The 26,983-nt window shown below is 38.0% G+C and overlaps 3 protein-coding genes across 3 annotated transcripts; all 3 read right to left on the bottom strand.

Annotated features, from left to right (window-relative positions):
* Positions 1–36: 36 nt before the first annotated feature.
* On the bottom strand, positions 37–8,828 carry LOC121048811 (cyclase-like protein 2). Its single transcript, XM_024306603.2, has 8 exons — positions 8,638–8,828; positions 2,985–3,397; positions 2,776–2,820; positions 2,587–2,659; positions 1,795–1,892; positions 1,002–1,072; positions 431–575; positions 37–257 (listed from the first exon to the last, which is right to left on the bottom strand). The coding sequence occupies exons 2-7, from the start codon at positions 3,382–3,384 to the stop codon at positions 450–452; spliced, it is 813 nt and encodes a 270-aa protein (XP_024162371.1). The 5' UTR covers positions 3,385–3,397; positions 8,638–8,828; the 3' UTR covers positions 37–257; positions 431–449.
* On the bottom strand, positions 4,737–8,766 carry LOC112169557 (cyclase-like protein 2). Its single transcript, XM_040508337.1, has 7 exons — positions 8,225–8,766; positions 7,966–8,010; positions 7,671–7,743; positions 6,869–6,966; positions 5,871–5,941; positions 5,299–5,445; positions 4,737–5,091 (listed from the first exon to the last, which is right to left on the bottom strand). The coding sequence occupies exons 1-6, from the start codon at positions 8,622–8,624 to the stop codon at positions 5,320–5,322; spliced, it is 813 nt and encodes a 270-aa protein (XP_040364271.1). The 5' UTR covers positions 8,625–8,766; the 3' UTR covers positions 4,737–5,091; positions 5,299–5,319.
* Positions 8,829–17,772: 8,944 nt separating the features above from the next.
* Positions 17,773–23,256, bottom strand: LOC112169556 (cyclase-like protein 2). The gene is made up of 7 exons (XM_024306599.2): positions 22,766–23,256; positions 20,610–20,654; positions 20,338–20,410; positions 19,550–19,647; positions 18,876–18,946; positions 18,308–18,454; positions 17,773–18,097 (listed from the first exon to the last, which is right to left on the bottom strand). Exons 1-6 carry the CDS (start codon positions 23,181–23,183, stop codon positions 18,329–18,331), a joined length of 831 nt encoding a protein of 276 aa, XP_024162367.1. The 5' UTR covers positions 23,184–23,256; the 3' UTR covers positions 17,773–18,097; positions 18,308–18,328.
* Between the last annotated feature and the right edge of the window lie 3,727 nt (positions 23,257–26,983).

Genomic DNA, 26,983 nt, shown 5'->3' with positions numbered 1-26,983 from the left:
AACCATTAACTGCTCACCCTTGAATTAAATCTTACATATTCAAATCTTGAAACTCTCTAACATTAACTGTACTAATGAAATACATGAAGGAATTACCAGATAAAGTTATTACTCTGTTATGAAACTACGAATATAAATATTTGGATATATATACATTCAGGAATATATGTTGCCATGTTTCTTCATTGGTCATGCTTCAAAACTGGGTCTTTAGCATCTTATTCAATGAAACATATCCTGGGGCCATTCATCATTTCCTGATGCAAATATAAGGAGTTCAAAAAAGTTCGAAGGTAGTTGATAACGTACAAACTAACAAAAGTACTCATGTGCTGATTCTCACGTCAAACACAAGTATGATTGTGGCAAAGACTAATGTCGTTGCAGCAAATGGTTCCAGATTTCAAATTAGACACTGATACAGACTTACAAGCATATAAAGGAGACCATCATTTGATAAGAATGCATCTGATTGGTGATCCTTCTGCACCTGTCAGCCTCAAAGGTAAGCAATGGACAGAATATATTCCTGGTTGGATGTCATCAAGTTTTAGACCTTCTACAAGAATGATCTCCTGAAACATTAAACAAGTGTTAGTTTTGAGACTTGATAACTGCTTTTCTACTTCACAATAGACAACCACATAACAGAACTCGATATTCCTTCTTATGTGAAGGTATTTTCAGCACAAAAATTACAAGTTTCTCTGACTGCAAACATTATGCTTCACCTAGTGAACATGGTTTCATCGACTAAAACAATAGAAAATGAAGAGGCCCAGATGGAAGATCACAGACAATCAACTTCAGTCGAATAGAAAATCATTTCACTATGAGAAGTTGTGTGATCTATAAATTATTTTTGTATCTTCTTTTCATGATGTATTTATCACTGTTGGATTATGATTGGATGGAAACAATCAACCAACTGTGAGTCTGTGACTACAAGTCAGGATCAAAAGAAAAAGTCATTCATGATTCATCGAACACAGATTTCTTACCCTGCCTTCTAGCAAAACAAGGTGAGACGGAATCAAATCATCATATGCAGCGGCAGATAAGTAATCAATTCCTACATTTCATAAAGACAATTTGATCAGCTTCAAATGAAATAGCATAATCGATAAGATACTAAACAAGCTGAAAAAATTTGAACAGACATATTATACTAAATATTGATGCACACTGACAATAGGGTCGCGGTTTTAAATACATGCTACAAACCCAAAAGTTCTCACTCAACAGAAGTACACTGAACATAGATGCATTTTGCATCATCCATAAATACTTATGCATGTTCAATTGCACAAATCAACTGAGATTTGTCTGTGATCCTTGTGTGGTATACCGAGAAGTCATATAAGTCCATCAGAACAGTAAAACACCATCTATAATTTACATGTAGAGAAGTGGTGATACCCAACAGTCTCAACGCATGCATAAAAGGAAAAGTAGGTGATGTTAAGTGAGGTACTGTGGGCTATTTGGCCATATTCTTGAATCTACTTGAGAGTTGAGAGAGGTTACTATTGATTCCTCTGGTTTGGTATACTGAGATGTCATATAGGTCGATCACAACAGTAAACAAACCATCTATAAACTACATGTAGAGATTCGACACGGGCACAAAAGGAAAAGAACGTGATTTAAGTGAGAGGTAGTTTGGGCTATTTCTACACCTCAAATGGCCACATCCTCGCCCCTATTTGAGACTTGAGAGAGATTATTTTTTATTCCTCTTCCAGCGGTGGGGCAGTAGTGTTATCCAAAAAGAAAAAGAAATGTATATCTTACCAATCAGTTTGATGTCAGTATTCTCCACCAACCACTTAGCTCCATCCTTCATAAATCCCACATAGCTGCTGTCAAACTCCTTTTGGAACATAAGCCGTCTAAAATTGCAAAAGCTTGTTAATATAAACTTTCTTGCATCAAACTGTATGTAAATATTCAGCAACATTTACATGCTTGCATATCAACATGATCTAGTAGAAGACCAGCAATGCAATTATTGATAAAACCATGATCTTTTCAATACATTTTGGAAAGAAGAATGGCAGTGGTGATAGAAAATAGGATAGGTGACCCCTGACACAATAAGTCCTTGCTTGTCTAATAATCTGGTTAAATATATAAGCAAGACATTCTTGTTCACATGAATCATCATAATCACCAGAAACTAACATCGACTCTCACAAAACTCAGAAAACTCGGGAGAAGTTGAGTATTTGTAACGACATGCATTGCCTCTAAATAACTGGTAGATGTTGTCATTTAGTCTATATTTGCTTTTTCTTTCTAACCGAGTGATTCCGAAATTTCCATTAGGCATTCTAACCAAACTTCAAAAGAGGTTAACTTTTTTCTAACCAAGCTGTCGCTACTGCATATCTAAAACAGGGAGCGGACAAGCAATACAACATAACTAGTACACAAGTAAGGTGTCTCACTTGTGTGTATATAATTCAAGATTGTGCATACACCCATGTTACAAGCAATAACATCAACAGAAACTCGTATATGACATTGATGATGAACAGACCAAACAGTGGCAATTGTATACAAAGACGATTCACATAAACTTACCTGTCTGTGTTCAAAGTTCTGAAAAGTACACGACGCACGCCCTTGGGAATATGTAAGCCCTCCATGACTTCAGCTGAAATTATTATATATAAAGTCAGAACAGTAGAATCCATGGTATCTTCTCTATCACTTATTATCAAAAGATTAATCTATCACCCACACAGAGCACAAATATTCAGAAATACATACCAGTAATGTTCTTATCTCTCGGAACGTCAACTAACAATGCCGCACCTATCAATACAAAAAGAAACAAACTTTCATGATCGGTGGTCATATAACAAACAAAAGTTACAAGTACAACCTTTTTCTCTGGCCAAAAACAACTGATTCTCAATTCATCAAACACCACCTGGCATGGCAGCGCTTGATGAACTCAGTGAAGATATGAAAATTACCATTAAGGACATCCAAGTCGAGCGTGTCGACGTCGAAGCCGGCGTCGAAGTAGTGATCGAAGACGTGGCCGGGGGCGTCGACGTGGGTCCCGGTGTGGGTGGGGAGCTTCATCTCGGAGTTGTTAGCAATGGAGCCGTTCTTCATGCTGTTGGGGAGCCAGAGGAACTGGCCGACGCCGTCGGCGGAGCCAAACGCCGGCATGTCGGGGGTGTAGCGGTGGCTGATGTCGAAGATTCGGCCGTTTCCGTGGACTTCGCGGCGAGGGGGGATCAGGTTGGTGGCGGTGGCGCCGGAGGAGACGTCGACGGGGGTGGTGCCCGGAATGGAAGGGTAGGCTGTGGTGGCGTGGGAGAGGGTGGCCTGAAGGGAGAAGAGGAGAAGGAGAAGGATTGGATTCATGGTGAGAGTGTTACTCTTTCACTAGAGAATTTGATTAGTTTGTAGTTTTATATAACACTCACTCTTCTGTGCCACTTGGACGGGGAAGATCAAAACTACACACTTCCATGTAGCAAAGAGTGTGGACTTTCTAAATCCTTTCTATTGGTTAATCTAGCACACACCAAGTACAGCGTAATCAAAAGTCAAAACTCTCAAATCTATGTTTTAATCATCTTGTTTAAATCACACTTTCAAGTGAAAGATGATTTTTTGCCAGTGGTAGGAGATGTGGTGCTAAGAGACAGCCTAACATGTGCTCGAGAGCAAGGCTACAGGTTATACCAGAATTGAAGTTGAAGGTGACTCAAAATTGGTAGTTGATGCGGTGAATGGACTCGTTAAACCGCCACGAAGATTACTCAAGATTGTACAAGACATTAGGCCCCTTACAACTTCTTTCAATTCCATTACTTTCAAACACATTTTTAGGGAAACAAATTTTGTGGCTGATGTCATTGCCAACTTAGGTCATAATCTTGTAAATAGCTTCTCTTGGACCAATATGAAAGAGTTTATTTTGCTCAATTATGAAATTTATACACCATATAGTATTTATTACTTAACTAAATTACTCGTTAGTGAAATGAATAATTCATGTAATTAAAAAAAAAAAATTTGGATAGTTAACGTCTATGTAGGTCAATTTATACAAAACCAAAATAAAGTTTCAAAAAGTATGTTCTTAGAAATTGATATTCTACCTTAAAGTTCATGCCTCCCAAGCCTAGATTATTTGCCATGAACGGTATGCGAGAATTTTACCGGGGATGAAGTAATCTCCAATACGATATTCATTCTTGGAGTGCTCGAGTTCTATCTTGATTACTCCATGAATGTAAGGTATAAGGGGTCACGGTAGTCGAACCATTTTGCTAGCCCCTGATAAGGAAGGTGAATCCCAATAAACCACACCTTACTTCAATAACAAGTAACCGACCCCTAATGCCTACTTTGAGCTTACAGGTTATATTATCCTCGCTTGTCGAAGAGTTTTTGTTCGGTACCATGTTTTGAAGGTAACAGCAACTATTTATCAACAGTGAGCTTGATCATAGCTCTGACACCGGCGAACTAAAGAAATTAATGCTAATTGTCGTGAGTCGTGACTATAGAACTACTTGCCCATTTTCAGGTCAAATCAGACGTGACCAGATCTCCGCCTTACAACCACCTGTCAACGGCGAATCGGTACAATTGTGTTCCTATCGCCGGCGTAGTTCGATCCATACCATGATTTCATCCGATCAATGATGGCAGCAAATCAAGCTCTAAAAGCTCATGATTCTCAGACAGTATCTAACACCGATTCAGGTATGAATGCTGGGTCTACTTAGAAATAAGTTGGATACAAATAGATGAACCCTTGCAAATTCAAGCTCCACTGTTGACTTGTACATATGATGGTAAGGTGGAGGTTTTTTTATTTAATGAATCAACCACCACCTCCTCCAGTCACATTACATTACATTACATTTCTTGTTTCATACATTACATTACATTTCTTGTTTCATATAATGCTTACAGGCTATGAACATAACTACTACGGTATTCGTGTGCATATGGTACATTGTGTTTCTTCTTCTCACGTCGTTTCCATTCCTTGCAAGAACTCAGATGCTGTCCGTTTCATTGCTATGCAACTTTTCCTAGGGCTGTTTCTGTTTCCTACAACATGTATAAGAAGTTCAAGGTTTGTGTAACACTCAAAATTGGTACAATCACATCTAAATGCAGCAATCCAAATTTAACATCAGACAGATGGCATATGGAAAAGGTGAAAGAAATAGAAAAAACAACTTCCATTTGTTCGACCGGAAACTAGTTTTTTTTTAATCAGTTCAAGGGTAGATTAATCAATGATAAACAACTTACAAGGATATAAAAGGAGTCTGCTCATTTGATTAGAATGCATCGGATTGGTGATCCTTCTGCACCTTGCAACCTCAAAGGTAAGCAATGGACAGAATATGTTCCTGGTTGGATGTCATCAAGTTTTAGACCTTCTACAAGAATGATCTCCTGAAACATTAAATAAGTGTTAGTTTTGAGACTTGATAACTGCTTTTCTACTTCACAATAGACAACCACATAACAGAACTCGATATTCCTTTTATGTGAAGGTATTTTCAGCACAAAAATTACAAGTTTCTCTGACTTCAAACATTATGCTTCACCTAGTGAACATGGTTTCATCGACTAAAACAATAGAAAATGAAGAGGCCCAGATGGAAGATCACAGACAATCAACTTTAGTCAAATAGAAAATCATTTCAGTATGAGAAGTTGCGTGATTTAAATATTATTTTTGTATCTTCTTTTCATGATGTATTTATCACTGTTGGATTATGATTGGATGGAAACAATCAACCAACTGTGAGTCTGTGACTACAAGTCAGGATCAAAAGAAAAAGTCATTCATGATTCATCGAACAAATATTTCTTACCCTGCCTTCTAGCAAAACAAGGTGAGCCGAACTCAAATCATCATATGCAGCAGCAGATAAGTAATCAATTCCTACATTTCATAAAAGACAATTTGATCAGCGTCAAATGCAAGAGCAAATCGATAAGATTCTAAACAAGCTGAAAAAATTTGAACAGAGATGATATAATACTAAATATTGATGCACACTGAACAATAGGGTTGTGGTTTCAAATGCATGCTACAAACCCAAAAGTTCTCACTCAACAGAAATGTATGAACATAGATGCATTTTGCATCATCCATAAATATTTATGGGTGTTTAACTGCATAAATCAACTGAGATTTGTCTGTGATCCTTGTGTGGCATACCAAGACGTCATATAAGTCCATCAGAACAGTAAAAGACCATCTATAATATACATGTAGAGAAGTGGTGATACCCAACATAGACTCAAAGCATGCATAAAGGAAAAATAAGGTGATGTTAAGTGAGGTATTGTGGGCTATTTGGCCATATCCTTGCCTCTACTTGAGACTTGAGAGAGATTACTTTTGATTCCTCTGGTGTGGTATACTTAGATGTCATATAGGTCAATCACAACAGTAAAAAACCATTCACAAACTACATGTAGAGATTTGACACGTGCACAAAAGGAAAAGAACGTGATTTTAAGTGAGAGGTAGTTTGAGCTATTTCTACACCTCAAATGGTCATATCCTTGCCTCTATTTGAGACTTGAGAAAGATTACTTTTGAATCCTCATGTGGTACACTGAGATGTCATATAGATATATCAGAACAGTAAAAGACCATCTATAAACTACATGTAGAGAAGTGCTGATACCCAGCATAGATTCGATGCATGCATGTTAAGTGAGAGGTAGTTTTGGCTATTTCTACACCTCAAATGGTCATATCCTCGCCCCTATTTGACACTTGAGAGAGATTACTTTTGATTCCTCTTCCAGGGGTGGGGCAGTAGTGTTATCCAAAAAGAAAAAGAAATGTATATCTCACCAATCAGTTTGATGTCAGTGTTCTCCACCAACCACTTGGCTCCATCCTCCTTGAATCCCACATAGCTGCTGTCAAACTCCTTTTGGAACATAAGCCGTCTAAAATTGCAATAAGCTTGTTAATATAAACTTTCTTGTATCGAACTGTATGTAAATATTCAGCAACATTTACACGCTTGTATATCTACATGATCTAGTAGAAGAACAGCAATGCAATTATTGATAAAACCAAGATCTTTTCAATACATTTTGGAAAGAAGAATGACCGTGGTGATAGAAAATAGGATAGGTGACCCCTGACACAGTAATTCCTTGCTTGTCTATTAACCTGGTTAAATATATAAGCAAGCCATTCTTGTTTACGTGAATCATCATGATTACTATAAACTAACATAGAGTCTTACAAAACTCAGAAAACTCGGGAGAAATTGGGTCTTTGTAATGACATGCATCGCCTCTAAATAACTGGTAGAAGTTGCCGTTTAGACATATTTGATTTTTCTTTCTAACTGAGTAATTCCTAAATTTCCATAGGCATTCTTTCTGGACCAAACTTCAAAAGAGGTTAACGTTTTTCAAACCAAGCTGTCGCTACTGCATATCTAAAACACAGAGTGGACAAGTACTGAAACAATACAACATAACTGGTACACAAGTATGGCGTCTCACTTGTGTGTGTACAATTCACGCTTGTGCATACACACATGTTACAAGCAATAACATCAACAGAATCATATATGACATTGATGATAAAAAGACCACACAGTGAAAATTTTATACAGAGATGATTCACATAAACTCACTTGTCTGTGTTCAAAGTTCTGAAAAGTACACGACTCACCCCCTTGGGAATATGTAAGCCCTCCATGACTTCAGCTGAAATTATTATATACAAAGTCAAAACAGTAGAATCCATAATATCTTCTCTATCACTTATTATTAGAAGATTACACACACTTTACTAGCCTTCCATATTATCACACTTAATACTTATAATTCCCTCTTTCCTTTTTAAGCATTAGTTCAATAGTTTCACTGATTTGAAACAGCAGGCTATGTTTTCAACGACACAGAGCACAAATATTCAGAAATACATACCAGTAATGTTCTTATCCCTCGGAACGTCAACTAACAATGCCGCACCTATCAATACAAAAAGAAACAAACTTTCATGATCGGTGGTCATATAACAAACAAAAGTTACAACCTTTTTCTCTGGGTAAAAGGAAAACACCACAGCAAAGAAAACCCAGATCATAAAATCAAACCATAAAGTCAAAAACAACTGATTCTCAATTCATCAAACACCACCTGGCATGGCAGCGCTTGATGAACTCAGTGAAGATATGAAAATTACCATTAAGGACATCCAAGTCGAGCGTGTCGACGTCGAAGCCGGCGTCGAAGTAGTGATCGAAGAAGTGGCCGGGGGCGTCGACGTGGGTCCCGGTGTGGGTGGGGAGCTTCATCTCGGAGTTGTTAGCAATGGAGCCGTTCTTCATGCTGTAGGGGAGCCAGAGGAACTGGCCGACGCCGTCGGCGGAGCCAAACGCCGGCATGTCGGGGGTGTAGCGGTGGCTGATGTCGAAGATTCGGCCGTTTCCGTGGACTTCGCGGCGAGGGGGGATCAGGTTGGTGGCGGTGGCGCCGGAGGAGACGTCGACGGGGGTGGTGCCCGGAATGGAAGGGTAGGCTGTGGTGGCGTGGGAGAGGGTGGCCTGAAGGGAGAAGAGGAGAAGGAGAAGGACTGGATTCATGGTGAGAGTGGAAGCAAGAATTTGGGATTTCAGTTTGGGAAGAAAGCAATTTGGATAGAGAATTTGATGAGTTTGTAGTTTTATATGACACTCACTCTTCTGTAGCAAAAGTGTTTGACTTTCTAAATCCTTTCTATTGGTTAATCTAGCACAATGGACTCATTAAACCGCCATGGATATTTCTCATTATTGTACAAGACATTACAACTTCTTTCAATTCCATTACTTAAATCTCAAGATTTTTCCACCTAGCCATTTTCATCTTCAATTTATTTTTATTTTTGTCTTGACTATTTTGTCCCTCTACAAACAAAACAACCGGTCTCTCTCTCTCTCTCAAATCAAAACTGTTTCTCTCTAAAATCCAACTGCAGTTCTCTCCCTCACTCACTCTCTCAGCCATGAACCGCCGTGCACGAACCACCCACCGGTCCTCGCCGAACCTGTCTGAGCCGTTCCTCAAGCACCTAATACCAGAGCCCTAGCCCAAATTCGAGTCTAGCGAGTCAACAACTCCAGATCTCACAGAATCAACCGGATCTCCCATATCCGTTCAACTCCGCCGTTGTCGCCGCCAACGGATTCCGTTGCTTTTCCCACATATCGACAGCGACGACATCGTCTCCGCCTTCGAAGAAAACTCCAACCCGGCGACCATCCTAGTGCAATCTTGCCTCTCTCCAGCATCGTCGAACTAGAACTCTGATATGGAAAGTCAAACTCGACGAGATCCGGCGGATACGGTGTGCTGTCAAAGCCATCCAAGACGAAAACTCAGACCTTAACTGCGTCATCTTCACAGGCGACAATGACTTCTCCCCCGACTCATTGACCGCCCGAGCTGCATATCGATCGCTTTTGGAAAGCTTTTTGATTGCATATTTTCTTTAGCTGAATTTCAATTTAAATTGATATTAATGTTGCATAAGGAACAATTGAGGTGGAAGAACTGTGAAATTTATTTTTTTGATGTGCTAATTTTTGTTGTCAATTTACATAGGTCGATTGCAAATTAAACATATTATGATCCGATGCAATTTTTTGTTTTTATTCTCACCCTGAATATGTATGGTAGCATGATTCTTGTACGCAATTTTTAACTGGGAGGTATTGTATAGCTTTCGTCTAGTTTATCATACGATTTTACAAGTTTTAGTTTTATATTAGAGTTTACAATGTGATCTTGCTTATGTGGATTCATTTAACAGTTTAAAATTTCTTTTGGCAGCACCGCGCAATTTCAACCTATTTGATTTGAAATATGCTACTCTTTTGCCTTCTTTCTCTCAATTCGTTCTTGATCTCTATTAGATCAAATGATGATCGCCTGGTGCCCGTATATTGTTGTAGATTGATTATAGTTTTATGATCAGGTTAGATTATAATTGTAGCAGAGAATGAGAATTGCTGAACTTTCAGTTAAGAATTATAGTTTTGTTCCAGTTTAGATGGATGAATGTCAAGATTACTTTATCAAGTCCTTGTTGTGTTTGGTTGAAATCAGAGTGTTTTGATTCGAGTATTTGATATTGTAAATTTATAGCTGTTTTGATGTTTTGTCAGAGTAGCTTTTGTATTGGTTGGTAATAGATTTCTCAGTCATTAGGAGTAACTTTGTTAGCAGTCTCTATGAGTAGTTTTGTTTTCATTGGTAGTAGGTTTTAGTGTTAGTGAAAGTAACTTTTGTTGTTTGTCAGAGTAGTTTTTGGCGTTGATGAGAGTAACTTTTGTTGTTGGTGATAATAGCTATTTTTGTTGAGTAGCTTTAGTTTGTGGTGAGAGTAGCTTTTGGTGTTGGTGACAGTAACTTTTGTTTCTGGTGACAGTAACTTTTGTTGCTGGTGAGAGTAGATTTGTAGTGATGGTGAGAGTAACTTTCTAGTATTTGTGACAGTAATTTTTGTTGGTGAGGATAGTAACTTTTAATTTTGGAGAATGTAATTTTTGTTGGTGACAGTAGCTTTTGTGACCTCGTCGGAGGTCGCCGGAAATCTCACGAGAGTAGATTTTTGTGTTAGTGATATAGTAGTTTTTTTTCTACTTGGTAGTAGCTTTTTGTTTTTGTGAGAGTAGCTTTTTGTTTTTGTGAGAGTAGTTTTTAGTGGTAGTCAAAATAGTTTTTGTTCTGCTTAGTAGTAGCTTTTTGGTGGTGAGAATAGGTTTTGGTGTTGGTCAGTGTAGTTTTTGTTATACTTGATAGTAGCTTTTGGTAATGGTGAGAGTAACTTTTGTTACTGGAGAGAGTAGTTTTTTGTTGCTGGTGAAAATAGTTTTTTATGTCAGTGATAGTAGCTTTTTGTGTTAGTGACAGTTGCTTTTGATTTTCGGAACTGTATCCTTTATTGGTGACAATAACTTTTGTTGCTGGTGACAGTAGCTTTTGTAGTTTTGTGACCTTGCCGGAGGTAGCCGGAAATCTCACTAGGGTAACTTTTATTGCTAGTGACAATTTTTGATTTTGGGGAGCGTATACTTTGTTATTGACAGTATACTTTGTTATTGACAGTAGCTTTTGTTGTTAATAATAGTAGCTTTTGTGACATCGCCGGAGGTCGTCGAAAATCTCACTAAAGCAGGTTTTGTTGTCAGTGATAGTAACTTTTGGTATAAGCGATAGTAGCTTTTATGGTTGCCGGAGACCTCACCGGAGTTGGCCAAAAGTCGTCGGAGACCCCACCGGAGTTGGTCGGAAGTCGTCGAGACCCGCCGGAGTTAGCCGGAGGTCCGCCAAAGAGGAGGGAGAAATATTGTTGACTTTTTGCTCTAGTGGCATTTATGTAAATATGTTGGTCTTTATATCTTAAATTTAGCACACTTTTTAATCTAATGACCTTATGAGGGAAAAAAAAAAATAGTTGGTGGTTGTTGGTATATATACCGCCTAGGCACAAATATCAGAAGCACAAGGCTCACTAGCTACTTAAAATGATGCCGACAACGCCCAGACATGATGCCGATACTATACACTAGTGGTATCGGGTGGACCACAGGTAGTCCCACATTTGAAACAAAAGGGTGACAATCTCATCCCCACACTATAAATACATGTCTCTCCACTCATTCAAGGTAAGCCACCACTCTCCATTTACTCCTACCTAGTCTACATTCTTACATGTGTCTGACTTAGGCATCAGAAGGTCGAAGGTCGAAGGCCGGCTAGCCCGGTCTTCCCTCTGACCTCTGTTCATGGTTGACAGGTACGGATATCGGAAGTGGAAGCTCTCATGACAACCCTATTTCTACCACTGAAACATTTGGCCCTAGAATGAGCCCTTCGATGGTGCCACAAGCTCACCACGAGCAATTTCATCATCTCACCGGAAATTTTTTCTTTTTCTGAGCAACAAATGTTCTCTCTCCTCTCGGATCTTTCTCTACACACATCAAGAGTTCATCTTCTTCACATATTTCTCTTGATTTTCATCTCCCTCACACCAAAAATCAAGCTTTTCAGCTTCTGGGTCTCTGTTCACAATGAGTTTTGAGGAGAGAGAAAGTGGATCTGGAATTTTCTCTCTCCTCCATGACTGATCTCTTGTACCACTATGCAACTCACCTCTTTCATACAATCTCAATCCAACGTCAAATGATTCTGGGTTTTGAAAAATCAAGCTCTTTTTAGCTTTCGGTTTTCAACTTATAGTGATTTTTTAGGAGAGAGAAAGTAGATCTGAGTTTCTCTCTCCTCCACCAATGGGTCTCTGGACACCAGCGTCATATATAAGCCGAGATCTTCTACGCCCAAGCTTATTCTTGCATCATAATTGAATAATTGATGTCGTACCTATACCATGTGATAACGCATATATTTACAACTGATTTAAGTATATCAATCTTTAGCTCCATATCGCCATGCATATGTGATGTTGGCAATCAAACTTGCTTCTTTGTCTTTCGTCAAGAGTAGAAAAATTTCCACATTGGGACAGTCACAATATGTATCGCCCGCATTACCAAGGCACTATCACCCCAATCTTATATAAGCAAAAGAAAGTGCACTATATCGGAACTCGCTAGCCTGCATGGAGTCTTATATATATGGACAACTCCAATTTTTCTACAATATCTTCACCACTTATGAATAGCTCTAGATAAGTTCTCATCTATACCCTTTCAATTTAAGCTAATGCCATATTTCACATGCTTCATTGATTACTACAATCTAAGCATTTCTACAAAATGCAATAATTTTAATAGCATATTTACTATGCCTTAATGTTGATGCAATATTGTTTTAAATGTCTCCATGATTATCAAGCATGACTAAAATGCATAATGTTATTTAGTATCTCCACTGCGAATACATGCTAAACACATGCTATGCCTTTATCTCGATTACATTACTACGTATACACTTGCGATACTCGCTTTACAAATGATGACATGCATAGATGTCTAAACAACGTCATGCACACAAAATTGCCCATTGAACAATACTCAACACTCTTATTTACACACTTCAATCTTATATCCCCATACTGTTACATGCTTAGCACCTCTGTTGCTTATATACACATGAAATCTCAATAGCGAGATCAATCCTAGCTCTCGTCATGATAAATGTCCTCGATACTGGGGGGACTTGTATACCATACTCGCCATGCCTGTGTTATACACTCTCCATGGTAAATGTTCTCGATATTGGGGGACTTGCACACCCTACCTGCCATGCGTGGATGGCACATCCCCTCCATACTTCAGCAACATATCGCCATGCTATACTCACCATGTTTCAACAATATCTCACTTCTGCTTCAACAATATCTCATCTATGCCTCAATGTATCTCACCTATGCTTCAACGATACACTTGCAATGACTCAATGATATCTTATATATGCCTCAATGTTATGTTCTCCATGCTTCAACAATGTCCTCGAAATATTTTTGCGACAAACTCGCTATGCTTTAACGATACACTCGCCATGTTTTAGTACCATACTCGTCATGCCTCAGTGGCACATTCTTGACATGCTTCAACGGCGTACTCTCCATGCTTCAGTGACGTACTCGCCATGATATACTCGCCATGCTCAGCAACATCTTATATATGCTTCAGCAGTCTATTATCTATGCCTCAGCGACCTATACTCGCCACACCTCAGCAGTATATTATCTACAGATCAGCAATATCTTCTCTATGTTTTAGTAGTATCTCCTCTATGCTCTAATAGTATCTCATCTATGTTCTAGCAGTATCTCACCTATGCTTCAACGATAACCACCCAATGTTTCATTTGTATATTATCTATCTTTTAGCAGTGATTCTCTATGTTTCAGCGATACACTATCCATACTTCAGTGATGTCATATACATGCTCCACGATATGTTATTCATGCTTTAGCGACATCTCACCCATGTCTCAGGCGACCTACATTCGCTATATCTCAACGTGGCATACTCACCATGTTTTGAAGGACACACTCGCCCTACCTCAATGATACATACTCGTCATACTTCAATGACATACTCCCAATGCTTTCCAATGCTTCAACGATACACTCGCCATGTTTTAGTAGCATACTCGTCATGCCTCAGTGGCACATTCTCGCCATGCTTTAACGACGTACTCGCCATGATATACTAGCCATGCTTCAGCAACATCTTATATATGCTTTAGCAATCTATTACCTATGCCTCAGCGACCTATATTCGCCACACCTCAGCAGTATATTATCTACAAAAACATCAATAGTATTTCATCTATGCTCCAGCAGTATCTCACCTATGCTTCAGCGCGATGATATACATCCGCTATATCTCAAGACGACGTACTCACCATGTTTCGAAGGACACACTCACCATGCCTCAGTTGTACACTCGCCATGCCTTAGCGCCATATACTCGCTCATATTTTAGCTTCACGCTTACACCCTAGCAGGCACTCTTAACTCCTCAAACGTGCCCTAGAAACACTCGGGACTATACTCTTACAACCCTATCCCTCCAGGACTCTACCAATTCTCCAATGATCGCCATGTATTCTCTAATACTTTTCTCCAATGATCACCATATATTCTCAGATGACTGCTATGTCTTCTCCAATGATTTCCATGTATTCACCCACGATCGCCTTGTATTCTGTCACTGCCTTTGACAATTTTTAATGAAATCGACTCGATATCGCCATGATTTATCTCTTCACCAAAATATCGCTAAAGTCATGGGCAAGCTTTATAGCAATCCCAAACAACTGCCTAATGCGAACAAGCTGAAATGGCTATACAATTCAATATCGCTAGAGGCATGGGCAAGCTATATAACAATCCCAAACTACTGCCTAATGCGAACAAGCTGAAATGACTATATAATTCAATATTGCTAAAGGCATGGTTGTGCTGATATAGCACTATAAGTGTTATCACTCGCAACCCTTGTGTTGCCAATGCGATCACAATGTGAAATGCTCCAATGCAATCACAATTTGAAATGCTCCAATGCGATTAACGTGAAATGCTCCAATGCGATCAAGGCGAGATGCCTAAATGAAAGGCGATCACGGCGAGATGCCTAAATGAAAGGCGAGCAAGGCGAAATGCCTAAATGAAAGGCGATTAATGCAATCAATGCTTCAATGCGATCAATGTGAAACACTTCGATGAGATCAAGGCAAAATGCCTAAATGAAATGCGAGCAAGGCGAAATGCCTAAATAAAAGGCAATCAAGGCAAAATGCCTAAATGAAATGGCTGAATGCGATTAAGCCAAAAGGGCTAAATGCGATCAAAGTGAAATGGCTGAAATGGCAAAATGCGATCAAGATGAAATAGCCAACACACACCACTACAAACATGGTTGTGGTGACATAGACTAGCACTATCCTAGAAAGCATCCAATATCACCACAGGCATAATTACGACACGCTCTCCATTATATGATATTGCCATGCTTTATCTCTACCATATAATATCGCTATGTTCTACCTCTCCATTACACGATATGGCCATGAGTTGTTTTTGCAACACGCGATATCACCATATGCCATTATCTGATATCGGCATGAGTTATCTTTCTCTAACACGCGGTATCGCCATCTTTTCTCTATTATACGACATTGTCATGTTTTATCTCCATCACACGATATCGCCATGTTTTATTTCTCCATTACATGATACGATATCGCCATGTCTTCTCTCCATCATACAATATCGCCATGTCTTATCTTTCTCCATTATATGATTGCATGCCACTACATGCAAAACAAAAGGCTGTGCCAAGCTTAACAACAGTGATATCACCACGTACCTTCTAGCCACTATTGGCTACATTCATTACAGCGATTATCGGCTTCACGCCAAAATTATTATTATCGCCATATGCAAAAATGGTCTGACATAACCAAGGCTATCCTTGCAGACATCAAATGTATCGAGTACACCTTATATCGAGCATATCTGATGCCATATGCTAGCAGACCTTGGTCTAAACCCTCTGACCTTGGTCCTAGGGGACTGGGGGACTAGTCACCCTAAGGAAGCCATTCTCGCCAAATGTCCAATGAATGCTTGCGCCGTTTTTTTACTTGAAAAATGAAACCACCACCCCAGTCAAGACTATTCTTAGCTGGGGATTTGGGGGACTAGGGGTAATGGTTGTATGGAAGTCACGTGCCGAGAATACTCGCCTTGCACTTCCGATATTTCTACCATGACAAACTCCCCACCCAAGAGAACTCTTGACGGGGGACTTGTTGGTATATATACCGCCTAGGCACAGCTATCGGAAGCACAAGACTCATTAGCTACTTAAAATGAAGCTGATAACGCCCAGACACAATGCCAATACCATACACTAATGGTATCGGGTGGACCATAGCTAGTCCCACATTGGAAACAAAGGGGTGACAAGCCCATCCCCACACTATAAGTATATGTCTCTCCACTCATTCAAGGTAAGCCACCACTCTCCATTTACTCCTACCTAGTCTACATTCTTACATGTGTCTGACTTAGGCATCGGATGGTCGAAGGCCGGCTAGCCCGGTCTTCCCTCTGACCTTTGTTCATGGTTGACAGGTACGGATCTCGGAAGTGGAAGCTCTCATGACAACCCTGTTTCTACCACTGAAACAGTGGCCTTATGAGTAACAAAACATTAAAAATTGCAGTTATATGTAATTAATCCTACTTTCAAACACATTTTTAGAGAAACAAATTTTATGGCTGACGTCATTGCCAACTTAGGTCATAATCTTGTAAATGGCTCCTCTTGGACCAATAAGGCTTCCAGAGCTTTTCTCTTTGACATTGTAAATTGTGGTTGACTGAGAGGTTTGTAAATCTAATCTATAGTCTTTTCGTATCAAAAAAAAGAAAGTGAAACGATTTTATTTTACTCAATTATGAAATTTGTACGCCAGTTAGTATTTATTTTGTAACTTTTACTCGGTAGTAAAATGAATAATTCATGTAAACTAAAAAAAAAAAAAATTTGAATAATTTAGATAGTTCACGTCTATGTAAGTCAATTTCTACATAACCAAAATGAAGTTTCAAAAAGTTTGTTCTTAGAAATTGATACTCTGTCTTAAAGTTCATGCCTCCCAAGCCTAGATTACTCGCCATGAACGGTATGTGAGAATTTTACCGGGGATGAAGTAATCTCCAATACGATATTCATTCTTGGAGTGCTCGAGTTCCATCTTGATTACTCCATGAATGTAAGGTACAAGGGGTCACGGTAGTCGAACCATTTTGCTAGCCCCTGATAAGGAAGGTGAATCCCAATAAACCACACCTTACTTCAATAACAAGTAACGACCCCTAATGCCTACTTTGAGCTTACGTTCGAAGGGTTTTTGTTCGGTACCATGCCTAGCACATATCATGTTTTGTAGGTAACCGCAACTATTTATCAACACTTCAACAGTGAGCTTGATCATAACTCTGACACCGACGAAGCAAAAAAATTAATGATAATTGTCGTGACTATAAAACTACTTGCCTATTTTCTGGTCAAATCAGACGTGACCAGATCTCCGCCTTACAACCACCTTTCAACGGCGAATCGGTACAATTGTGTTCCTCTCGCCGGCGTAGTTCTATCCATACCATGATTTCATCCGATCAATTATGGCAACAAATCAAGCTCTAAAAGCTCATGATTCTCAGACAGTATCAATCGCCGATTCAGGTATGAATGCTATGGGTTTACTTAGAAGGGTTTACTTGGAAATAAGTTGGATACAAATACATGAACCCTTACAAATTCAAGCCCCACTGTTGACTTGCACATATGATGGTAAGGTGGAGGTTTTTTTATTTAATGAATCAACAACCACCTCCTTCAGTCACATTACATTACATTTCTTGTTTCATATAATGCTTACAGGCTATTAACATGACTACTACGGTATTCGTGTGCATATGGTACATTATGTTTCTTCTTCTCACGTCTCTTTTCCGCTCCTTGCAAGAACACGGACAGCGTCCGTTTCATTGCTATGCAACTTTTCCAGGGGCTGTTGCTGTTTCCTACAACATATATAAGAAGTTCAAGGTTGTGTAACATTCAAAATTGGTACAATCACATCTAAATGCAGCAATCCAAATTCAACATCAGACAGATGGCATATGGAAAAGGTGAAAGAAATAGCACAAACAACTTCCATTTGTTCGACCGGAAACTAGTTTTTTTTGCATCAGTTCAAGGGTAGATTTTCAAATCAATGAGAAACAACTTACAAGGATATAAAAGGAGTCTGCTCATTTGATAAGAATGCATCGGATTGGTGATCCTTCTGCACCTTGCAACCTCAAAGGTAAGCAATGGACAGAATATATTCCTGGTTGGATGTCATCAAGTTTTAGGGCTTCCACGAGGATGATTTCCTGCAAACATTGAAACCAACCTTAGTGCTCACGAGTCTTGACATTATACTTATCCTAAACTCAATTTTTTTTTTTTATTGCATATCGTGAAGCTAGTTCTATACAGGAATCATGAGTATTTGGGGATGACAAAAATAAGTTCCACCTAATAGATATGATTTCATCAACTAAAACTGATCAAGATCCTCTTTGTTTCTGTGTGAAAGGAAGAGGTACAGCTGATGGCCCTTAATCAAATTCTCATCAATTCAGTACAACTTATGCATTTTAATATATTTTGGCTCTTTCGTCCTGCATTAGCACTGGTGAACTACGAATGGATCAAAATGATCTATCAAGTGGACCTAATCCCAACTAAAGCACGCAGTGCAGGTGTAGGAAAAACTGCCATTCATGAATGATAAACGAAACATTTTCTTACCCTGCTTGCTAGAAAAACAAGGTGGGATGTAATCAAATCATCAAATGCAGCAACAGATAAGTAATCAATTCCTACATTTCACAAAAGACAAAAGCATCAGTTTCAATGAAAGAAGATAGATTATAATTACTGAGCGTAGTAAGTTAACAAACATTTTTTTCACTGAGGAAAGGCTCAACATAAGAATCAATTCTCCTATATGTATGCACACCAAACAATAGTAACAGTTTCAAAAGTTCCAAGTTAAAAGAGCAGATAGTAGGCACAAAATGCCATTTGCATTATCTATGAAAATTAACATATCACAGTTAAATTTGCCTCAACTGCAAAATCCAATTGAGATCTGTGACTGATCCTTGCATGAAGTACTTAGACATGAATGGTTATTTTAAAGTGAAAACAGTATTTGTTGTATTTTATAGACTTCATAAAGACAGACAGAGACATCAATTCTGGTATTTCAACATAGATTCAAGATGCATGCACAAAGAAAAAGGAGAAGCCAAGGCTCCATAGAAAAGCAGTGGGGATATCCACACCCAAATGGCTATATTCGCACGCCTGAGGCAGTTGACTCCTGACATTCTTACAGGGGTTTGAGTACATTGGTTTAGGGTGTAAAAATAGTTTTACTTAAAAAAAGAAAAAGAAAAAAGGCACAACTAATATCTCACCAACAAGTTTGATATCTGTGTTCTCCACCAACCACTTGGCTCCATCCTTCATGAATCCCACATAGCTTGTGTCAAACTGATTTTTGAACATAAGCCGTCTATAAATTGCAATAAGCTTTAGTTAATATAAAGATTCTTCTAATTGGCATATTGTTAATCTGCTCAGAAATATTTTCAGACTAGCAAATCAAACTGAATCAGAACTTAGTACATAGTTTAAACATCAGTAGTTCAGTTACTGATAGAAACAAGATTTCACAGATTGGATAAATAATTGGAAACAAGTAAGAAATTGTGTCTATGAAAATCATCAGAATTACTAGAACTGAAGAGTAATTGATCAAACTACAGTGCCCAAACAGCATCCACAATTTCCTAAACTAAAACAATAAATTTTGTTTCCATTGCAAGACACATATTGCACCAAGTATCATTCTAATATTCACTTCCCTTATGGAGCAACTCTTAATTTTTTCTGTTACATCGGGTACATTAATGGACAAACTCATATGACTTGGGACAGCAGTAGGACTGATGTGGGATTTAGAAGGTGGAAATTTTACTTTTGGAAAGAGGTTTAGAGGACAAAGGATTCACAATTTCTCATTGAGAATAATAGGAACATGTAAATAGGAGATGTCAACACAACCAAGCATTTTGACATTAACTTATATGCAAATAATAACATCAACAGAAACTTACAGTTCAACTGATTGTAAATGTCCAAAAAGTAGCAATTTTATACAAATATGAATAATTTCAAAGTAGTTAATTAATAAGTATAATACCTGTCAGTATTTAATGTTCTGAAGAGCACACGACCTACTCCCTTTGGAATATTTAAGGACTTCATCACTTCAGCTGCGATAAGTATGTAAATTAAAGGAATTCGAATACAAAAAAAAACTCTCGTCACGAATATATTTCTTTAGCAACTAAAAGGCTATGATCCATGTCAACAATTCTGAGGTTGCATCCCTGGAAAAATTAGTCAACAGGTTCTATTCATTTAAACCAGCAGAGCAGCATAGGAATATGATATTAAAGCAGAGATACATACCAGTTATGTTCTTGTCCCTCGGAACATCAACTAACAATGCTGGACCTATAGGCACCAACACATACAAACATCACAAAAATATTAGTGATGGAAAGTCTGCCACAATATCAGTAACATGCTTGTTTTCCTGTTGTCTACGTCACCTCTAAAAACAGGGTAAAATGTAAGTATGTAACATGCATGGAAAGATACGAAGGACAAAATTTCATAAAGAAAACAGAATGTATACTTCTATGCTATAATTTAATCAGAGTGAGAGAGAGCAGATCCACAAAGTATAATCCCCAGTTATGGAGCATAGGGTCAAGGTTAAGAAACATATTATGTATTGTTTTAGCAGAAAAGCCAATAAACTAGTTTCAGTCCCTTTGCACCACAGTTCCCCCAGGGTGTTAAAAAAAAGTAGATGTGCTAAGGAAGAAGGTTATGTCTATTGCAATGGAAAATGTTCTCTCTGGGTCAAGGTTGAAATCTAAGGCTTTAGTACCCAATCTTTGATCTTCGACGCCTCCTTTGATATTGTTTGTGATGGTTTTCTTTTTCTACAGTTCTAATTCCGTTCTCATGTTTCATAATTCTAATGTTTCCTTATAATTTCTTTCGGTAGACGCTTGTTTATATTTATATCCAGGGGTATTTTAATGATGAAAAGACGAAATGAATTTTCAATCAGCCATGGTTTTTACCTGGCTGTTTGAATCCTCTCACATACTCTGTTTCATTCATTTCAGATTTCCCTCTCTAGTCTCTCCTCACACAAGCATAAGCTAATCTCTCACATGGCTTATCTGTTAAATTAAACTTTCTCAGAAGCAAGACTGACAGTAAGCAAAAATTGTATGACTGAGGCAGAGATTTGGCTATTTAAGATCACTACGATCAAATATACAAAAAAGCAGATTACTATAAGGTAGAGGGGATCAACAATCCTAAGAAATCAACGTTCAAATATACTGCAAGAGTATTGAAGTTTCTAGAACACGGATGGGAGAGGGAATCAAGAAACTAGGAAAAGCCAATTTTATCTAGCAAATTAACTAGATCCAGAGACGTGACTATAAATTTTGCATTTCTTTCACGTGCCCTCCCCATAATATATGACATATCTAAACCCTCATACATGAGCATAACTTCGTTGGAATACATAGCAAACCATCCACTCAAACGGTTCAATGTTGATGAAACAATGGATAATTACCATTGAGCACATCCAAGTCAAGCGTATCGATATCAAACCCCGCATCGTAGTAGTGATCAAAGACGTGGCTGGGGGCATCAACATGGGTGCCAAAGTGAGAAAGCAGTTTCATCACAGATATATTAACCATTGAGCCATTTTTCATGCCATCAAGAAGCCAGAGGAACTGCCCCACCCCATCCATAGAATATTAGGAAGGCATGTCAGGGGTGTACCGGTGGGTAATGTCAATGATTCGACCATTTCCATACACTTCACGGCGAGGTGGAATCAGACTATAGGAGTCCCCACGGGAGAGGGAGCAGTCAACAACTGTAGTTGAAGGATAGGCTGTGGTGGCGTGGGAAAGGGTGATGCTAGTAAGCAAAATGGAGCAGAGTAGGAAGAGGAGTACGAGTTTCATGGTGCGTTGCAGTAGTTGCCTTGGGATTTCAGTTAGCTAACTATACACTAATAATTTCCAAATTCCACTTCCAGTCTACCGATGGTCCAGGCCGTATACAAGCTTTCGACTTGTAATACTCTAATGGCAGTCTAATGGAATCCGATGCGGCCAAAACAAGAACGGCTGGCACAATTCGGCCTGTTTTGTCCATTTTTAGTATAACTACAAGAGGAGGAATCTCTGATAGTCCTTCTAAGGCCAACGATGCAGTCTATAACTGTCTTTTGAACCACCTCAAGCAGCATATACTAACACACTATCAGACAATTATACCATTAAAATAATTTTTGCTTGCGTTTATCATTTAACTAATTAGTACCACAAAAGGTGATGGTGGAGGAGGATATGACCACCATGCATGCAACTTAGTTAATTAAGATAATAAGAATAAGCATAAGTTTTTTTTTTTTTAAGAATAAGCATCTAGCGGTGATCCAACATCTAACATGCAACTAAGTCAAGCCTTAGCAAATCAACCTGAAACGAATAATAAGAATGAAAGCAGTCAATTACCATTAAGCACCTCCAAGTCAAGCGTATCGACGTCGAAGCCAGCATCGAGGTAGTGATCGAAGAAGTGTCCGGGTGAATCAACATGCGTGCCGGTGTGAGTAGGAAGCTTGAAAACTGACATGTTTGCGATAGAGCCGTTCTTCATGCTGTGGGGGAGCCACAGGAACTGGCCCAACACGCCGTCCGGGGAGAAATACGACGGCATCGCCGTGGTGATACGGTGGGTGATGTCGAAGATTCGGCCATTTCCATAAACTTCGTGGCGAGGGGGAATTAGAGGGGCGGTGTCGCCGTCGGAGAAAGAACAGTCGGCGGAGGCGGTGCCGGGAACGGAAGGGTAGGCGGTGGTGGCGTGGGAGAGAGTGGGGAGTGTGAGCGAAAGGGAGCAGAGTAGGAGGAGAAAGAATAAGGTCTTCATTTTTTGTGAGGCGGTGGTTTGGGATTTTGCTTTGGCTAACGACAATTTGTTGAGTTGTCGTAGTATTGATTCTCATTGATCGAATGAATTACACGAATACAAATTACACTCACTTGTAGCCACCTAAATTATACCAAGGCAGCGATCTGTGTCTAGGTATCTAATTGTACAATGAGTAGGTCTATATTTTTATGTACCGTTGTGTGTACTACCACTATCTTCTTGTCTGTTTAGATGACAGAAGGGTATGTAATGGCCTATTCTGGCTTTCGATGAATATATGTTTGCCAATTGGCTCTATTCAAAAAAAAATAGCCACCTAAATTATAGTTAAGATTATAATAAAATGTTCAGTTTCAACCCAAAAAAAAATTATAGTTAAGATTATATTCTAATTATAAACTATTAGATCATATAACTACTGATGGTTGAGATTGAATAATAATTTCTGATTTGAATTTTTTTTTTAAATGTATATTCTAAAATACAAAGGTATATTATCCTTTTTCCTTTTATATCGATCCTTTATTTACGGTAGACAAAGCCTGATTTGGAATATCCAATCGATTAAAATGATCTATTTAGGTACTTTCTTCTCTAATCTCATTCACGTAAGGTATCAATTGAAAAACTACTTTTAAATTTTCATGTAACATAGAGTAAGAGGTTAAGAAAAAAAAATCTTCATTTGTTGGTTTTACTCCTTAAGTAATCATGTTGTAGGTCTATCAAAATGATTTTTTTTCTTAATTAATTATTTTTTCTACAACAAATGAATTTTTTTTTAAAGTACAACAAATGAATTTAGAGAAGGAGAAAAAGAAAAAAATAATTTGAGGAGATGGATTGCATGTAATTATTGAGCATTTTTAAGTTGTCTATAATAAATGAATTTGAAGAAGAATGGGAAAGAAATTAATTATAATGAAATTCTTATTTAAAAAATAAATAACATATATCAGGAGGGTAGGAGTGAAATCCTTTGATATATCAAGAGGCATCCCTTTTTTTGTCACTTTTAACATTAAGAGATCACTTATTAGACCCATTTTTCAATCACACATCCACATCTTAATAGTTAAGTTTTTAGGTCTGTATCAATATATCACTTCTGTAAATTTTCAGCCAAATTGATAATCGTTAAGGCATTCATAATTGCGATTTACAATTATAAACATAAATGATCAGGTTAGACAGAGTCGATTCGTCAATTAATTTAATCTAGTTTGATACCTTAACGATCATCACGTTAGCTGAAAATTTGCATTAGTGATCTATACACCAGGACCTAAAACTTGAACGGTTGAGATATCGAAATGCAATTAAAAATTTCTCCCACAAGGGATTCATTAGTGGAAGAGCTCTTATATATATATATATATATATATATATCTATATATATATCTATATATATATATATATATATATATATATAGATCTCTTTAAACTTAAAACATGAGGATGTTTTTATTTTTAGCGTGTAGCTTAATAATCTCAACCATTGAAAATGTTTAACCATTTGATTAGCACAATGTCTACATTTGTTTACACAATTTTGAGTGACCAAATGAGGATTTAGTTGATTTTTTGTAGATATAATTCTTGTATAGGAATCTAAAGGATCAATGGTTGAAATCTTTGAATTAGGTCATATATATATTAGTGTAAAAATAGTAAAAATCCTCAAAATCTTAAAGTAAGGATGTCCTCTTTAAAACGGGTCTATGTGTGTGTGTGTGTATCAAATCCTCCACTGTTAATATACCGAATTAGATCAAATTAATGGGTTTACCAAATCTATACGTCTAACCTAAACTATTCATGTTTAGAAACGTATATCATGATTATGAATTTATTAATGATCATCAATTTGGCTGAAAATTTGTGTAAGTGATCCACTCATAAGGACCTAAAAATTGAACAGTTGAGATATCGATATGTGATCGAAAAGTGGGTTCCACAACCATAGACGGGTGCAGCTAAGGCCCAATGAGGGCCAATGTCCCTGTTGTAATTTTAAGTTTTGTTATATCAGCTTCAAAACCTTTACATGTTATACTAATTTGGACTTCTAGTTATATCGTTGTTGTCACGCCCCGATTTTTAAACACACTTAAAAATCAATATATATAATCCTATAATTATACATGCGTTATGATTCAACCATCAATACAAAATACCTGAAAAAGTTTTTCCTTTTAAACCAAGTACATACTAATGCCTTGAACTCACAACGTCAATATATACTCGTTTCGCAGAGTTATATATTACACGAGTTACGAATTAAATTGCCACAAAAAAATAATAAGTAAATGCTCCTCAGAGCTTACTACAAGCAGAAGTCTAAATAACGGTAAAGTCACAAAATTGGCTTCCTACCGTAAAACTGCTAGCACGCTACCTCAATTTCAGCCACGATTATCCTGACCTGCAGGATTAACCCCTACACCATTGAATAGTGCACCGGGTTGCCACACAACAAACCCTGTAAGCATATGAAAACTCGTATGAGTAAACTAAAATACAACAACCCAAACAATTCACACAAATCACAGGAAAAACCCACACATTCCAGTCAAGGAAACAACTCACACAAATCACAGAAAAAAAAAACTCACACGTTCCAATTAAGGAAACAACTCACACAAATCACTGGAAAAACTCACACGTTCTAATCAAAGAAACAACTCACTCAAATCACGGGAAAAACCCACACATCCCAATTAAGGAAACAACTCACGTCCATCATAGACAATAAAAGAAAGAATATACTCAAGACTCTCTTTTAAAAACTCGTACTCATGAGTCACAAGTAACCTAGCTGTTACCCCCATGAGATACCACGGCGGACAGACTAGAGCTCTAACTAATCGTATCCACTCACCCAGCCAAAGGCGTGAAGTCCCAATTTCCCACCCTCGGTCACATTTGCGACCCTCAATCACATTTTGTGATCCACGATCCTCGAATCTCAAATCTTTGGGTCCATGGTATAAAAACCAAAACATTAAGCAAGTCGCGGACCCAAAATGTTACACAATCCTGAGCACCATCTGTGACCTCTCGGTACAAAGACTAAAACATTAAGCATGTCACAATGGACCCAAAATGTTACACGAATCTAAAATAAAAGATTTCCCATAATTGATCTCTATCAATTACTCCCAGTACATGATCCACATTTAAATAAGTCACCCGTAACCTAAAAATGTTCCACATTACACAACACTTTTCAAAACAGTAAAAATCAACCCTTTCCACAATATATTGTTTCCCGAAAAGCCACACACCAAAATAATAAAATGAACGCACCCACAAATATTGTTTTATCATAACAAATCCACCAACACATATATATTTCACGTAAATATATATATATATATATATATATATATATACGTAGACATTCACTCAGGAATGCTATTAATACAAACTATAGTTTGTAGTTAACTAAATAACTCTCAACACGATAAGGTAAAACGAACATTGCGAGATTACTCACCTCTGAATCCTGCTGCGTCTTCTATATAGAATTGAACAAACACTCACACCAACAACTTGTCCAAATCACCTTAAGAACCACCTAATCACCAATGGTCTCAAATCAGTATACGAATCACCAAGTGATTAAAGTTTGAATCCCCTAATTAAACAACAACCCTGAAAGCAACGCCAATCGAGGCGAAACCTCATCCGAGACCACCCAAAGTCTCCAGAATGCTTTTACGATAGATGTGACAAAACCACAAGTCGATCGGATAGTCGAATCCACATGGATTGAAACCTGAACTGTTCGAAAT

The sequence above is a fragment of the Rosa chinensis genome, chromosome 6 (genome assembly GCF_002994745.2).
Source record: "Rosa chinensis cultivar Old Blush chromosome 6, RchiOBHm-V2, whole genome shotgun sequence".
In the NCBI taxonomy this organism is placed as follows: domain Eukaryota; kingdom Viridiplantae; phylum Streptophyta; class Magnoliopsida; order Rosales; family Rosaceae; genus Rosa; species Rosa chinensis.
The sequence above is the reverse complement of the archived record's forward strand: the minus strand, read 5'-3'. Positions and strand labels throughout refer to the sequence as shown.

Coding starts and splice junctions, on each gene's coding strand:
- LOC121048811 (XM_024306603.2), bottom strand. CDS start 3,384: ATGAATCCAATCCTTCTCCTTCTCCTCTTCTCCCTTCAGGCCACCCTC. Junction 1,893..2,586: donor AGAACTTTGAACACAGACAG/GTAAGTTTATGT, acceptor TTGCAATTTTAG/ACGGCTTATGTTCCAAAAGG. Junction 576..1,001: donor TTGTTTTGCTAGAAGGCAGG/GTAAGAAATCTG, acceptor TTAATGTTTCAG/GAGATCATTCTTGTAGAAGG.
- LOC112169557 (XM_040508337.1), bottom strand. CDS start 8,624: ATGAATCCAGTCCTTCTCCTTCTCCTCTTCTCCCTTCAGGCCACCCTC. Junction 7,744..7,965: donor GAGGGATAAGAACATTACTG/GTATGTATTTCT, acceptor TAATAATTTCAG/CTGAAGTCATGGAGGGCTTA. Junction 5,942..6,868: donor CACTGACATCAAACTGATTG/GTGAGATATACA, acceptor TATGAAATGTAG/GAATTGATTACTTATCTGCT.
- LOC112169556 (XM_024306599.2), bottom strand. CDS start 23,183: ATGAAGACCTTATTCTTTCTCCTCCTACTCTGCTCCCTTTCGCTCACA. Junction 20,655..22,765: donor TGACTTGGAGGTGCTTAATG/GTAATTGACTGC, acceptor TGGTGCCTATAG/GTCCAGCATTGTTAGTTGAT. Junction 19,648..20,337: donor AGAACATTAAATACTGACAG/GTATTATACTTA, acceptor TGCAATTTATAG/ACGGCTTATGTTCAAAAATC.